At 35.7% G+C, this 18250-nt stretch overlaps 1 protein-coding gene across 1 annotated transcript in view; it reads right to left on the bottom strand.

The window, feature by feature from the left end:
• The window catches only part of LOC143247861 (uncharacterized), a 64194-nt gene that overhangs the window by 35150 nt on the left and 10794 nt on the right, over positions 1–18250 (bottom strand). The window contains exons 2-3 of the mRNA XM_076496416.1: positions 6684–6920; positions 880–945 (exon numbers count right to left, since the gene is read on the bottom strand). Coding sequence (XP_076352531.1) covers positions 880–945; positions 6684–6920 — 303 coding nt within the window. The remainder of the gene's footprint in view (positions 1–879; positions 946–6683; positions 6921–18250) is intronic.

Below are 18250 nucleotides of genomic sequence, written 5' to 3'. Positions count from 1 at the left end.
ACACACCGTTATATAGTTATATTATACCGTTATTATAATTTTATTACTAATACTGTTATATAGTTATATTATACCGTTATTATACTTATTATTACAACCGTTATATAGTTATATTATACCGTTATTATACCTTATTACATTATACGTTATTATACTTTATTACATACCGTTATATAGTTATATTATACCGTTATTATAATTTATTACATACCGTTATATAATTATATTATACCGTTATTATAATTTACTTATTATACTATTATATAGTTATATTATACTGTTATTATACTTATTACATACTATTATATAGTTATATTATACTGTTATTATACTTAGTTATTACATACTATTATATAGTTATATTATACTGTTATTATATTTAGTTATTACATACCGTTATATAGTTATATTATATTGTTATTATACTTATTACATACCGTTATATAGTTATATTATACCGTTATTATAATTTATTACATACCGTTATATAGTTATATTATACCGGTATTGTAAATTTATTACATACTGTTATATAGTTATATTATACTGTTATTATAGTTATTACATACTGTTATATAGTTATATTATACTGTTATTATACTTACTACATACTGTTATATAGTTATATTATACTGTTATTATACTTATTACATACTGTTATATAGTTATATTATACTGTTATATAGTTATATTATACTGTTATAATACTTATTACTTACTGTTATATAGTTATATTATACTGTTATTATACTTATTACACACTGTTATATAGTTATATTATACTGTTATTATACTTATTACATACTGTTATATAGTTATACTGTTATTATACTTATTACACACTGTTATATAGTTATATTATACTGTTATTATACATACTTTGTAGGGACGTAGAAACTGTCTTAAATCTCCAGATTCATTTAACCTCTCCATTATTTCAGCATTCTGAAACATAAGTAATAATTACAATATGTATATATATATAACTGTAAAAATACACTTGTAGAGTGGTTTTCAAAATCTACAGTAGGTAGTGATATATTTGTATGTAACACACACTGATTTATAGCTAACTCTTATACCACCGAATTTTGCTTAAAACAGTTCGATAGTGGTTCACTTCTGGAAATAACAGTTTGACTGTTACCTACCACACGTACTTGTAACTTCTTTAAAGCACTGTCTGTCACCTACCACACGTGTTTGTAACTTCTTTAAAGCACTGTCTGTCACCTACCACACGTGTTTGTAACTTCTTTAAAGCACAGTCTGTCACCTTCCACTCGTGTTTGTAACTTCTTTAAAGCACTGTCTGTCACCTACCACACGTGTTTGTAACTTCTTTAAAGCACAGTCTGTCACCTTCCACTCGTGTTTGTAACTTCTTTAAAACACTGTCTGTCACCTACCACTCGTGTTTGTAACTTCTTTAAAGCACTGTCTGTCACCTACCACTCGTGTTCGTAACCTCTTTAAAGCACTGTCTGTCTCCTACCACACGTGTTCGTAACTTCTTTACAGCACTGTCTCTCACCTACCACACGTGTTTGTAACTTCTTTAAAGCAGTGTCTCTCACCTACCACACGTGTTCGTAACTTCTTTAAAGCACTGTCCGTCACCTACCACACGTGCTTGTAACTTCTTTAAAGCACTGTCTGTCTCCTACCACACGTGTTCGTACCTTCTTTAAAGCACTGTCTGTCACCTACCACACGTGTTTGTAACTTCTTAAACACTGTTCGTCACCTACCACACGTGTTCGTAACTTCTTCAAGCACTGTTTGTCACCTACCACATGTGTTCGTAACTTTTTAAAACACTGTCTGTCACCTACCACACGTGTTTGTAACTTCTTTAAAACACTGTCTGTCACCTACCACACGTGTTTGTAACTACTTTAAAGCACTGTCTGTCTCCTACCACACGTGTTCGTAACTTCTTTAAAGCACTGTCTGTCACCTACCACACGTGTTTGTAACTTCTTTAAAACACTGTCTGTCACCTACCACACGTGTTCGTAACTTTTTAAAGCACTGTCTGTCACCTACTACACGTGTTTGTAACTTTTTAAAGCACTGTCTGTCACTTACCACACGTGTTTGTAACTTCTTTAAAACACTGTCTGTCACCTACCACACGTGTTTTAACTTCTTTAAAGCACTGTCTGTCACCTACCACACGTGTTTGTAACTTCTTTAAAACAGTCTGTCACCTACCACTCGTGTTTGTAACTTCTTTAAAGCACTGTCTGTCACCTACCACACGTGTTTGTAACTTCTTTAAAGCACTGTCTGTCACCTACCACATGTGTTTGTAACTTCTTTAAAGCACTGTCTCTCACCTACCACACGTGTTCGTAGCTTCTTTAAAGCACTGTCTGTCACCTACCACACGTGTTTGTAACTACTTTAAAGCACTGTCTGTCACCTACCACACGTGTTCGTAACTTCTTTTAAGCACTGTCTGTCACCTACCACACGTGTTCGTAACTTCTTTTAAGCACTGTCTGTCACCTACCACACGTGTTCGTAACTTCTTTAAAGCACTGTCTGTCACCTACCACACGTGTTTGTAACTTCTTTAAAGCACTGTCTCTCACCTACCACACGTGTTCGTAGCTTTAAAAGCACTGTCTGTCACCTACCACACGTGTTTGTAACTTCTTTAAAGCACTGTCTGTCACCTACCACTCGTGTTCGTAGCTTCTTTAAAGCACTGTCTGTCTCCTACCACACGTGTTCGTAACTTCTTTTAAGCACTGTCTGTCACCTACCACACGTGTTTGGAACTTCTTTAATACACTGTCTGTCACCTACCACACGTGTTTGTAACTTCTTTTAAGCACTGTCTGTCTCCTACCACACGTGTTTGTAACTTCTTTAAAGCACTGTCTGTCTCCTACCACACGTGTTTGTAACTTTTTTAAAGCACTGTCTGTCACCTACCACACGTGTTTGTAACTTCTTTAAAGCACTGTCTGTCACCTACCACACGTGTTTGTGACTTCTTTAAAACACTGTCTGTCATGTACCACATTCGTCTGCTATGTATAACATATAAAACTACGATTCACACATTCGTCTGCTATGTATAACATATAAAACTACGATTCAGTTCTTCTGTTCGTCTTATAAATATTTTTGTATTTCTTTCGTAATTTAACACAAACTCTACAAATCGTAACTAAACACTTTTTGCGATATAAAAACTTTATTTAAATACCGGTGTTAACACACAAAATCTCCCAATACGATTCCGTAAACTGAGAGCCGTGTTCAGAATGTGAAACACTACAAGTCATTGTTCGTAATTAATATAACATGATGGATACAAAACATCCATGCCACCCAAAAGGAATTAATGACATTTTACGACACAGTGTGTTAACAAAAACAGTTTAATTAGCAGAGTTGATCTACCTATAACCTGAAGCCTGCGGTTGTGGAACGACAGGGTAGACCTTGTTAAAGGCCGCAGGAAGTGTGCAGATAATTTGATTGTGACCCATATCACGCGCTGTTCATTAGTCAGGCTCTGTTGCTAAGTCCACGTTTATCGTTCGAGTACAAGCATATAAAGACTTGATATAAAGAAAAAATCTCTGAGACGATATACTGTTAAAAAGAAATATTGTATACTAAACGGAGAGAATAATAAAAACCAAACATGTGAAACAGTTTTTAGTTTCAGACTTAGAGATTCGTTCAGTCAATTTCACGTTTAGCACGTGTCTAGTGGATCCTTCAGAAGTGTCAGTCCGAAAGTATCGTTAAACAACAATGATGTACAACTGATGATACGAGTCATTCTGATCTTCAGAAGTAATTATCATTATCCATGTGGATGTTTAGTCCAGTTTGATGTACAACTGATGATACGAGTCATTCTGATCTTCAGAAGTAATTATCATTATCCATGTGGATGTTTAGTCCAGTTTGATGTACAACTGATGACACGAGTCATTCTGATCTTCACAAGTAATTATCATTATCTATGTGGGTGTTTAGTCCAGTTCCTAGTGGACAGCTGCTCAGTTCGGCATTTAATTTTCGTAACTGTCCCTGTCACGCATTCAACAGGACAATGAGATGATCTTATTGATTCATAAACTGTCCCCACCACAAACATGACAAGACAGTGTGATGAATATGTAATTATCCTACAACTAGCCGGCCTGGCATGGCCAAGCGTGTTAAGGCGTGCGACCTCGTAATCTGAGGGTCGCGGGTTCGCATCCCGTCGCGCCAAACATGCTCGCCCTTTCAGCCGTGGGGGCGTTACAATGTGACAGTCAATCCCACTATTCGTTGGTAAAAGAGTAGCCCAAGAGTTGGCGGTGGGTGGTGATGACTAGCTGCCTTCCCTCTAGTCTTACACTGCTAAATTAGGGACGGCTAGCACAGATAGCCCTCGAGTAGCTTTGTGTGAAATTCCAAAAAACAAACAAAACAAAACAAAATCTTACAACTAGCCGTGTTACAGGAGTAACAAAACACAGTGTAATGAACGTAACAAAACAAACAGATTGGAAGCTAAGTCAAGTATACAGGTTTTTTTTGTGTGTTTATAACGCGTTTTGTATCCACGAAACATCCATAGTTACGCCACTGACCCGAAGTTTATTAAACAAATTTAACGATTTTTAAAGTAGGTTAGTGAACTATACACAGATCTGTTAGTGGGACACACTGTTAGAAATAAAGGTTCAAGTTGGTTCTGCTGTTCAAAAAAACCGGTTCCTAATGTGCTGGATGGCGCCACTTTGGAAGGTGACTAACCGGTCGTTATGGGAAACAACCGTCGAAACCTGGAGTGACTGATGAACGTCAGGCTTGGAATGTACTGAGATCAACATCTGACAAGAGGATAAACCAGTACCAGTCACCACTGGTTTGACTGGTGTCAGACTAGACAGATTAATGGTTACAGATCAATCTTGACCACTACTTAAGATTGTCTATTCAAGATGTTTTTTGTCAAATACTGCTACTAAGATATTTGTATTTATAACAGTTTGTTATCTTCCCAGTTTCCTTAAGATCTAGACAACATGTCAAGTTTAGTACATTCTGGTAATAGAATAGTAATAGATGAATACACAGAGGACCCAGACAGTTATGAAAGGATTGAGCTAGATTATGTACATTCTGGTAATAGAATAGTAATGGATGAAGACACAGAGGACCCAGACAGTTATGAAAGGATTGAGCTAGATTATGTACATTCTGGTAATAGAATAGTAATGGATGAAGACACAGAGGACCCACACAGTTATAAAAGGACTGAGCTAGATTATGTATAACCTGATCATAGAATAGTAATGGATGAAAACACAGAGGACCCACACAGTTATAAAAGGGCTGAGCTAGATTATGTACATTCTGGTAATAGAATAGTAATGAAGACACAGAGGACCCAGCAGTTATAAAAGGAGACACATTCTGGTATAGAATAGTAATGGATGAAGACCAGAGGACCAGACGGTTATCAAAGGACTGAGCTAGATTATGTACATTCTGGTAATAGAATAGTAATGGATGAAGACACAGAGGACCCAGACAGTTATAAAAGGACTGAGCTAGATTATGTACATTCTGGTAATAGAATAGTAATAGATGAAGACACAGAGGACCCAGGCAGTTATGAAAGGATTGAGCTAGATTATGTACAATCTGATAATAGAATAGTAATGGATGAAGACACAGAGGACCCAGACGGTTATCAAAGGACTGAGCTAGATTATGTACATTCTGGTAATAGAAGAATGGATGAAGACACAGAGGACCCACACAGTTATGAAAGGACTGAGCTAGATTATGTACAGTCTGATCATGGAATAGTAATGGATGAAGAAACAGAGGACCCAGATGGTTATAAAAGGACTGAGCTAGATTATGTACAGTCTGATCATGGAATAGTAATGGATGAATAAACAAAAGACCCAGATGGTTATCAAAGGACTGAGCTAGATTATGTACAATCTGATCATAGAATAGTAATGAATGAAGACACAGAGGACCCAGATGGTCATCAAAGGACTGAGCTGGATTATGTACATTCTGGTAATAGAATAATGAATGAAGATACAGAGGACCCAGATGGTTATAAAAGGACTGAGCTAGATTATGTACAGTCTGATCATAGAATAGTAATAGATGAATAAACAGAAGACCCAGATGGTTATCAAAGGACTGAGCTAGATTATGTACAATCTGATCATAGAATAGTAATGAATGAAGACACAGAGGACCCAGATGGTCATCAAAGGACTGAGCTGGATTATGTACATTCTGGCAATAGAATAATGAATGAAGATACAGAGGACCCAGATGGTTATAAAAGGACTGAGCTAGATTATGTACAGTCTGATCATAGAATAGTAATAGATGAAGACACAGAGGACCCAGATGGTTATCAAAGGACTGAGCTAGATTATGTACAATCTGATCATAGAATAGTAATGAATGAAGACACATAGGATCCAGATGGTTATGAAAGGATTGAGCTAGATTATGTACAATCTGATCATAGAATACTAATAGATGAAGACACAGAGGACCCAGACATCCATACAATAATTGAGTTAGATGTTGAGATGTACATCCTGTTAATATCATAGTATCATAAAAGTAAAATCAACAATAACCTAATGTCTTAGAAAAAGCAAATTCTGAATATTTACCGCGAACCAGCTTCCTCCTACAAAAATCTGAGGAACCTGCACTGTATTGGTTCCTAACCGTTCGAGAAGTTCTCTCTGATGTGTGCGATTCATGAAGACGTCTCGCTCTTCGAACTTTACCAACAACGTCTGGAGAATGTTCCGGACACGTCGACACTCCTCAAATGTTTTCCTGATGATTCCCATTGTTGTGGTGTAGAGAACCACCCTTCCAGCTTCCTCCTGGGCATAGTTCTTCTGTCATACAAACACACAAAAAGAATGAATATTAGGCCTTATATTCCATGATAGTCATTCAATCCAACCATACGTGAGTGTATACAAAGTGGAATAAGTAATACAAAGTACTTTTTTATGCTGTTTGTTACATTGATATGTGAGACTGATAGGGCAGAAAGGTATTGATTTTTAATTAACCAATTTCAATCGAATATTTTTATATTTCAGACATTTTTCACTTAAACCAGTAATGTGCAGCGAATAGTCACGTTAGCACGTCGTTCACGCTTTTTAAGGAAAAGCTTCTTGCTGAGAAAGTCTAGTCCAACAAAGCACCCAGTAACAGTTTAGTATACGAAAGATTTTAATCTGGAATTTCTTAACTAAAGTTTGAGGGCGTAGGAGTTCATGAACTTGCTAAGAACGTAGAAAAGTTTACGTACTTCAAAAGGTGTAGGTTATGTATGAATCATGTTTCACACTTATTACTGGTTAGTGGACAGAAGAAATCAGAGGGTTGTTACAAATGGAGTTCAATCAAGCTGTATTAATGTCAAAAATTGCGTACCTTAGGAATCAGTGTTAGGATCATTGCTTTCTTTGATTTACATTGATGACATAAATGAAGGAATGGTCAATAAATTATTTAAATCTGCTGATGACATTAAGGTCTTGGGAGTTACTGGTTGTGAAGAGGATGCTGCTGATTTACAAAAGGATTTAAACCATTTAGTGAGTTGAACAAATAAATGGTAGACGGGTTTTAATTATAATAAATGCAAGATAATGTATGTGGGTTATAATAATTTGAATTATAATTTAAATGGTAATAACCTTAACAGTATTATAAAAGGAAGAGATCCTGATGTAGTGGTTGATGTGGCAACCTATTCTTTTTAATACATTATCACAGTAGCAATATTTCTACGATTACCAGCATCTTGTAATATTCACTGAGAACTAGCAACATAATTTATCTATCATAAGCACTGTGTGTGTGTTCTTATAGCAAAGTCACATCGGACTATCTGCTGAATCCACCGTGGGGAATCAAACCCCTGATTTTAGCGTTGTAAATCAGTAGTCTTACCGCTGTACTTGACGTTGTAATTAGGACTAAGAAAGTGACATATAGTGTAGGCACGTCTATACGGGAATAATAATTGTACGTGTTCATAGTTATGTTTTTGATTTAACACTACAAGTAGACCAACAAGGAAGCTTTACCTTGTCAAATACAAAGGGAAGACGAGTACGAAACATTAAAGCTTTTTTTTTTTTTCAGTCAGGAAGAACAAAAAATTATGAGCGGAGTTAAAACTGACCATACGAACGTAATTTCCAGACCACACAGACTTCAATATCTTTTTAAACAAGATACATTTGAACCTCGTAATCCGAGGGTCGTGGGTTCGAATCTCTGTCACACCAAACGTGCTCGTCCTTTCAGTTGTGGGGGCGTTATAATGTTACGGGCAATTCCACTATTCGTTGATTAAAACAGCCCAAAAGTAGCCCAAGAGTTGGAGGTGGGTGGTGATGACTAGTTGCCCTCCCTCTAGTCTTACACTGCTAAATTACGGACGGCTAACGCAGATAGCCCTTATGTAGCTTTTCGCGAGATTAAAACAAACAAGAAACCAACGATCAGCCTCTAAAGCAGCGATGTGGCCACAACTGTGGTTAATGAAAACAACGTTGGTCACACTATTAAAAAAATTGAAAGATGTTAGTTTAATCAAAATAATTGCATTTCATAAAACTTTCAATGTGAAAATTGATGGGGTTTTCATCAACAAGTTTCATGAAATTTGGCTTAATATCTATGTTCAATGAGCATTTTAGCTTTGCCTCTAAATTTATGTTAGTAAGTCGAGATCGGTATCTAGACTTGAGAAAACCTAGCGTAGAGAATGTTGACTCACACACCCATGTGGTTCCAAACATCGAAAATAATTTTGAAATTGCTATCTTTAAATTTGGAAGACTTATCAGAATAGTGAGCCACATCTCTCTGATAGAACATTTTTGTTTACCTTTTATGTGTTCTACCTTTTGCAGGGTAGGCATCTCGTCTTCAAATTGGCCTGGCATGGCCAAGTGCGTAAGGCGTGCGACTCGTAATCCGACGGTCGCGGGTTCGCGCCCGCGTCGCGCTAAACATGCTCACCCTCCCAGCCGTGGGGGTGTATAATGTGACGGTCAATCCCACTATTCATTGGTAAAAGAGTAACCCAAGAGTTGGCGGTGGGTGGTGATGACTAGCTGCCTTCCCTCTAGTCCTACACTGCTAAATTAGGGACGACTAGCACAGATAGCCCTCGAGTAGCTTTGTGCGAAATTCCCAAACAAACAAACGTCTTCAAATCACGCTTATCCAAAGACAAAAAAAATGTAATTTCTTTACTGAAATTTCCTAAGTCAAATTAAAATGGATCATGCAAAAATTCAAATATCATTTTCAAATTTTTTAAAATCGGAGAAACGTGTCAAATCATTATTTTGTAATTGTTCCACAAGGAAGTTTAGCTTTAATTAAAATTCATGTATAGGCTATGATTGCTCGCTTGTTATTTTACGTCTTCCCTGAAGCTTCGTATTCAAATTATTCAAGTGAGCCATTATGTCGTACAGAAAGTACAAATCACACTGTCGTGACAAAGTTTCAGTTTTCATGATTCTCTCTTATTTGAGGAAATAAGGAAGTAAATCGTTTCAAGACTTCCCTTTACTTAACCATCTTACATTTGCAAAACCCGTAAGATCATCAAACGTACATTCACTGCTTTTCTTCAGAGACTCAACAAACTGTCGATGGATGAGAGAGCTTCCACTTCTAATATAATTCACGATTATTACAACAATGTCCATCAATCTTTTCAATTCATCACTTTTACACATCTGAGCACAAAAATTTCCTGAAGCAAAATACAATAGAAAGATGGCAGTGTAGACTTCATATTATTTTCAATTAAATGATGCTTCGAAAGAGAAACAAATCCTAATTTGACCCCAGTCATGGTGGGAGCACCCTCTGTTGTGACAGAAACCAGTTTTTTAAATCCACACTGAATTTTTTGACATTTGAAGAACATTATCAAAGATGTTTTTTCCACATGTTCGATCTCTTAATCCACAAAGACCAAGAATTTCTTACATTACTTGAAGATCTGAAGTCACATATCGAACCCAAAATATCAACTGTGGAGTGTTACTAACATCTGTCGACTCATCTAGTGCTAAAAAAAGATACAGTCTTTTAGTTCTTCAAACAACTGATTTTCTATGTCTTTCACTAACTCTAGTATTCTGAGGACAATTGTTCTTTGAATTCATTGCAAATTACTTACCTTTTGAAGAATATGATCTTTTATTTTTGAATCATAATTCTCCAACAGAGTTTTAATCACAATCAATATTTCTTGTACTAAAATCTTTTTAGGCTTCCCTTTTGTTCATGAAGTTGTGCTTTCAGACAGCTAATTTCATTCATACGATTTCAGCTCTCAACTGGAAATTTTACATCTAATTCGTTGTGAAAATTGTTAAAGTGTTGCTTAAGGTTGTACACTTTATTATTCCTAAAAACTATGTCACACAAAAGACACACTGACTTATTATTTGCTTCAATTACTACAAATTTCAACTTTCATTAAATTCACGTTTCACGTTTTTCCAGTCACTCGCTATTCTGTTTTCGTCAGTAATGGCAGAATCAATTAAACTGTTTTTATTTTCTGAGCGTTCACCATCATCTGGATTATTTTGTTTTCTAATTATCCATTTATCCATACTATGTGATTAAAAACAAAATATAGTTAAACACTTGTAAGTTGTACAATACAAATATGTTTGCAAGCGTATGCTGCAGAACGCACACTCGATAACAAACATCTAAACCAGACTGACATTACAAAATGGGCAGAGTCTGTGGCAGTGATAAAGCACGCGACATTATCGATGACGTGAAGCAGTGCAGTTGCTGATTGCCAAATTTGCGACATAAAATAAATGATGGAAAAAGTTGATTCCTAAACTCGAGCTGGCCACAATTGTGCTATCCACTGGCCACATGTGGCTAATAGCCATGAAGTTCCTCACCTCTGCTCTAAAGCCATCCAAGCAGTGTGCTGTCGCTAACGGTATGGCAAATAGGATTTTAGGTTTATATACTTAAGTCTTAAAAAGGCTACACTTTCATTGTTTAGGTCACTGGTTAGATCATTTTTGCAGTATTGTGTTTTGGGATCCTTACCTTAGGAAAGACACTGACTTGCTAGAAAGGGTTTAGACAAGTGTTACTAGAATAATAGTCTGGATGAAGGGGTTGTCATATGGAGATAAATAAAGGTCCTTAAAACTGTTTTCTCTTGAAAAGAAGAGTTAGAAGGATCTGATTGAAGTGTTTATTCATCTTTAACAGCGAGAATTATAGAACTAGGAAACACAAACATATATTTTATCAAGGTAGAAACTGTCTTCAGGTAAAACAATTTTATTTTATCAAATACGGTGTTTGGCCTGTGAAATGGATTACCTTAAGATGTTGTGGAAGCAGTAAATTTGAGTAAGTTTAAAAGAAAGCTTGAGAGATAATATGAATAATAATGGTTGGCTTTACATTTTTAAATTAATATACATTTTTTGGTTTGGCTTAGAGAATGGACAGCCGAGATGGACCAAGAGGTGCCTTATTGTCACTAAACGTTATGTAGAATCATATTTCACACTAAGCTTGGATAATGTATTAATTATATGTTACACTGAGCTTGAAGTGTATAATAGATCGTATTTTACATTAAACTTAAAGAAAATAAAAGATTTCTTAATACCGTAGAAAGACAGAATTATTATTCATTGTTGAGCTCAAAGAAATAAGTGGATAAATAAATGTTTCTGTAGAACATATCATACCCTTAAAATCACCCATTTCCAGTAACGACCTAAAACCCCTTATGTTAACTTTGTAAAATATTTCCTAACCCTAAAATCACCCACTTCCAGTAACGTTCTCAAACACCTATTATTTTAACATTGTAAAACATTTTCTAACTCCAAAATCATCAATTTATAATGATGTCATCAAAAACCTATTATGTTCACATTGTAAAACATTTCCTAACCCTAAAATCACCCACTATCAGTAACGTCATCAAAACCTATTATGTTAACATTGTTGAAAAGTTCCTAAGCCTAAAATGATTCACGTTTGCCCATAATGTTACTAACTATACAACTAAGTGTGTTAACTTTTTTCACTTCATTTTCATGATGGGTATTCAAGAGTTTGTGGAAATTCCATACATCATCCTAGTTCTGGTCACTAGCCAAAGATTCTCTCGAAACTGTTATTATCTGCAGGCAGGAGAAACGGGTCAAGGTAAACACTACAACTCGTACCAGGCGTTAAGTAACTTAACTTCTACACTTGCTAAATATTTAAAACAGGACACTGATAAGTATTCAGTTTAATAAGCTGTTAAGTCAGCAGCTCAGAAAGAAGGCCCTGATAATTATCTAGTCTAGGAGACTAATTATTTATCAGCTTAAAAACAAGACCTCAATAAGAACCCAGTCTCATAAGATGCAAGTCAGCAACTTAGAAACAAGACCTCAATAAAAACTCAGTCTCATAAGATGCAAGTCAGCAACTTAAAAACAAGACCTCAATAAGAACCCAGTCTCATAAGATGCTGGTCAACAACTCAGAAACAAGACCTCAATAAGAACTCAGTCTCATAAGATGCAAGTCAGCAACTTAGAAACAAGACCTCAATAAGAACTCAGTCTCATAAGATGCAAGTCAGCAACTTAGAAACAAGACCTCAATAAGAACTCAGTCTCATAAGATGCAAATCAGCAACTTAGAAACAAGACCTCAATAAGAACTCAGTCTCATAAGATGCAAGTCAGTAACTTAGAAACAAGACCTCAATAAGAACTCAGTCTCATAAGATGCAAGTCAGCAACTTAGAAACAAGACCTCAATAAAAACTGTCTCATAAGATGCAAGTCAGCAACTCAGAAACAAAACCTCAATAAGAACTCAGTCTCATAAGATGCAAGCCAGCAACTTAGAAACAAGACCTTAATAAGAAACCAGTCTTATAAGATGCAAGTCAGCAACTTAGAAACAAGACCTCAATAAAAACTCAGTCTCATAAGATGCAAGTCAGCAACTTAGAAACAAGACCTCAATAAAAACTGTCTCATAAGATGCAAGTCAGCAACTCAGAAACAAAACCTCAATAAGAACTCAGTCTCATAAGATGCAAGCCAGCAACTTAGAAACAAGACCTTAATAAGAAACCAGTCTTATAAGATGCAAGTCAGCAACTTAGAAACAAGACCTCAATAAAACTCAGTCTCATAAGATGCAAGTCAGCAACTTAGAAACAAGACCTCAATAAGAACTCAGTCTCATAAGATGTAAGTCAGCAACTTAGAAACAAGACCTCAATAAAAACTCAGTCTCATAAGATGCAAGTCAGCAACTCAGAAACAAGACCTCAATAAGAACTCAGTCTCATAAGATGCAAATCAGCAACTTAGAAACAAGACCTCAATAAGAACTCAGTCTCATAAGATGCAAGTCAGCAACTTAAAAACAAGACCTCAATAAAAACTCAGTCTCATAAGATGCAAGTCAGCAACTTAGAAACAAGACCTTGATAAGAACTCAGTCTCATAAGATGCAAGTCAGTAACTTAGAAACAAGACCTCAATAAGAACTCAGTCTCATAAGATGCAAGTCAGCAACTTAGAAACAAGACCTCAATAAAAACTGTCTCATAAGATGCAAGTCAGCAACTCAGAAACAAAACCTCAATAAGAACTCAGTCTCATAAGATGCAAGCCAGCAACTTAGAAACAAGACCTTAATAAGAAACCAGTCTTATAAGATGCAAGTCAGCAACTTAGAAACAAGACCTCAATAAAAACTCAGTCTCATAAGATGCAAGTCAGCAACTTAGAAACAAGACCTCAATAAGAACTCAGTCTCATAAGATGTAAGTCAGCAACTTAGAAACAAGACCTCAATAAAAACTCAGTCTCATAAGATGCAAGTCAGCAACTCAGAAACAAGACCTCAATAAGAACTCAGTCTCATAAGATGCAAGTCAGCAACTTAGAAACAAGACCTTAATAAGAAACAAGTCTCATAAGATGCAAGTCAGCAACTTAGAAACAAGACCTCAATAAAAACTCAGTCTCATAAGATGCAAGTCAGCAACTCAGAAACAAGACCTCAATAAGAACTCAGTCTCATAAGATGCAAATCAGCAACTTAGAAACAAGACCTCAATAAGAACTCAGTCTCATAAGATGCAAGTCAGCAACTTAAAAACAAGACCTCAATAAAAACTCAGTCTCATAAGATGCAAGTCAGCAACTTAGAAACAAGACCTCAATAAAAACTCAGTCTCATAAGATGCAAGTCAGTAACTTAGAAACAAGACCTCAATAAGAACTCAGTCTCATAAGATGCAAGTCAGCAACTTAGAAACAAGACCTCAATAAAAACTGTCTCATAAGATGCAAGTCAGCAACTCAGAAACAAAACCTCAATAAGAACTCAGTCTCATAAGATGCAAGCCAGCAACTTAGAAACAAGACCTTAATAAGAAACCAGTCTTATAAGATGCAAGTCAGCAACTTAGAAACAAGACCTCAATAAAAACTCAGTCTCATAAGATGCAAGTCAGCAACTTAGAAACAAGACCTCAATAAGAACTCAGTCTCATAAGATGTAAGTCAGCAACTTAGAAACAAGACCTCAATAAAAACTCAGTCTCATAAGATGCAAGTCAGCAACTCAGAAACAAGACCTCAATAAGAACTCAGTCTCATAAGATGCAAGTCAGCAACTTAGAAACAAGACCTTAATAAGAAACACGTCTCATAAGATGCAAGTCAGCAACTTAGAAACAAGACCTCAATAAAAACTCAGTCTCATAAGATGCAAGTCAGCAACTCAGAAACAAGACCTCAATAAGAACTCAGTCTCATAAGATGCAAATCAGCAACTTAGAAACAAGACCTCAATAAGAACTCAGTCTCATAAGATGCAAGTCAGCAACTTAAAAACAAGACCTCAATAAAAACTCAGTCTCATAAGATGCAAGTCAGCAACTTAGAAACAAGACCTCAATAAAAACTCAGTCTCATAAGATGCAAGTCAGCAACTTAGAAACAAGACCTTGATAAGAAACCAGTCTCATAAAATGCAAGTCAGCAACTTAAAAACAAGACCTCAATAAGCACCCAGTCTGATAAGATGCTGGTCAACAACTCAGAAACAAGACCTCAATAAGAATCCAGTCTGATAAGATGTTAATCAGCAACTCAGAAGCAAGATATCAGTAAGAACCCAGTCTGATAAGATACTAGTCAGCAACTCAGAAGCAAGACTTCAGTAAGAGCCCAGTCTGATAAGATGCAAGTCAGCAACTTAGAAACAAGACCTCAATAAAAACTCAGTCTCATAAGATGCAAGTCAGCAACTTAAAAACAAGACCTCAATAAGAACTCAGTCTCATAAGATGCAAATCAGCAACTTAGAAACAAGACCTCAATAAAAACTCAATCTCATAAGATGCAAGTCAGCAACTTAGAAACAAGACCTCAATAAGAACTCAATCTCATAAGATGCAAGTCAGCAACTTAGAAACAAGACCTCAATAAGAACTCAATCTCATAAGATGCAAGTCAGCAACTTAGAAACAAGACCTCAATAAGAACTCAGTCTCATAAGATGCAAATCAGCAACTTAGAAACAAGACCTCAATAAGAACTCAGTCTCATAAAATGCAAGTCAGCAACTTAAAAACAAGACCTCAATAAGCACCCAGTCTGATAAGATGCTGGTCAACAACTCAGAAACAAGACCTCAATAAGAATCCAGTCTGATAAGATGTTAGTCAGCAACTCAGAAGCAAGATATCAGTAAGAACCCAGTCTGATAAGATACTAGTCAGCAACTCAGAAGCAAGACTTCAGTAAGAGCCCAGTCTGATAAGATGCTAGGTAGCAACTCAGAAGCAAGACTTCAGTAAGAACCCAGTCTGATAAGATGCTAGTCAGCAGCTTAGAAACAAGATCTTAATGAGAACCCAGTCTGATATATTGTTAAATCAGCAACTCATAAACAAAAGGCCCAGCATGGCCAGGTGGTTAAAGGACTCGACTCGTAATCTGAAGGTCACGTGTTAAAATCCCCATCACACCAAACATGCTCGCCCTTTCAGCTGTGGGGGCGTTATAACTTGATGGTCAATCTGTTGGTAAAAGAGTAGCCCAAGAGTTGGCGGTGGTTGATGATGACTAGTCCCTCTAGTCTTACACTGCTAAATTAGAGACGGCTAGCGCAAAATTCAAAACCAAACATAGATAAACCAAAGCTTGGGACTTTATTGTTTCCAAGCTCCATCAGCAAGTGTAACGAACTCATATCTCTAACGTAAATTATTATAATGTCAGTTCATTATAAACATATGCTAGTTTTAAATTTCAGAAGTACGTTTCACTCATAGCCTAAAACTCAAATTAATTCTAATTCATTACGATCACGTATTAGTTTTAATCTCAATTCAATATGACACAACCTGGCATATTAGCCACAAGCTTATATAAACTACTTCATTAGTTTTTTAAGGCTTTCTCTGCTAATCTAGTGAACACACAGAATAGTAAACATATAAAATTTAACCAATAGAGAAGAACTTCAGATGTTTAGTAAATTATTTATTATCTTTGCCATATGATAAAGGCAATGTGACAGTAGGTACCTCCAAATCCATTAACAAATTAACCATCTGGTTCACCAATAGCATGACCAAACTATTAATAAATTTACCATTTCGATAACTAACAACATCCCAAATCCATTAACAAATGAGCCATCTGGTTCACCATAGCACGACCAAACTATTAATAAATTTACCATCTCGATAACCAACAACATGCCAAATCTGTTAACAAATGAACCATTTGGTTCACCAGTAGAACGACCAAACCATTAACAAATGAACCATGTAGTTCACCAATAGCACGACCAAACCAATAACAAATCTACCATCTGGTTACACCAATAGCCTGCTCAAACAACTAACAAATATACCATCTGGCTCACCTAAAACTTGTCCAAACTAATAACAAATATACCATCTGGCTCACCAAAAGCTTGTCTAAACTACTAAGAAGTATAACACTTCAATCAATCGTATCCTGTCTGAACCTTAACAAATTTATCACGTCAGTTTAATCATCTTAACTCCTTCAAATCTATGTTTGAATAACGATGTGATATCTGTGTTGGTTCATTTATTTAATTGTTATTGTTACTTCCATCAATATCACTCTCATAAATCCAGTTTAATTGTTATTAAATACGAAGCTACAGAAAATGCTATCCGTGCTCTGCCCACTACAAGTAAGAGAAATCCATTTACTAGCAGTATAAGTCCACATATATGCCACTGTTCCACTGGGGTCTATTTGAACGTCTTCTATAATGCCAAACATTTAATTTTAAAACGTAAGGAACAGATTAATTTGACAACTGATTCTCGTCTGACAGTCTTTTCACACCTATATCTTAAGAATTTACTATCACCAAAGGTATTTGACCTTTATGTAGGACCAACAGTTATTTTCTTGGTGTCTTGAGCCTCTACCATTGGAATTACAAAATTGGAAGACAAATTCAATGTTAATTTTTAAATAGGTGGCGCTTGACAGGTTTCACTTCCCGTTTTTTGAACGAGTTTTTGGAGGGTTCCACTAATCTTACAAGCAATAACTTTGAAGGATTATACCGAAACTATTTTACATGAAGGATTTTCAATGATATACTCTCCATCTTTAAATACGTTTTTTAATTGTTACACTGTTTTATTTTTAAATTAATGGAACTGTTAATGGCTGTACTACCCATCTGAATTTCAATTAGGATAATTTTAATAGCTTTACTATCTATCTTTTTAATTAATGGATTTTTAATGGTTATCCTGTCCATTTTATAATTAAGAGTTTTTTAATGATTATTTTGTCCATATTTTAATTAAGTGTTTTTAATGGTTACATTGTCCATCTTTTTTGAAACAGAGATGCGTATTTTATTTTTATACAGAAATGTAAAAGTTCGTTCTAAAAGCGAAGAAAACGTCTTTCGCACATGAAAGTTTAGAATTAAAGCCTCGTCACCAAGAATGTGAATTTATGACAGAAATTACTCTAAGTGTCCAATTTTGAACACGGAAGTTACTGAAATAATCATGTGCTTGTTACGATGAGGCTTAGTAAAATCAAGGAACAACGTTAACGCGAAGTGAATTCAATACGGCTCA

This window comes from Tachypleus tridentatus, chromosome 3, assembly GCF_004210375.1.
Source record: "Tachypleus tridentatus isolate NWPU-2018 chromosome 3, ASM421037v1, whole genome shotgun sequence".
Taxonomy (NCBI): Eukaryota; Metazoa; Arthropoda; class Merostomata; order Xiphosura; family Limulidae; genus Tachypleus; species Tachypleus tridentatus.
Note: the sequence above shows the minus strand (reverse complement) of the source record. Positions and strands in the feature narration are given on the sequence as shown.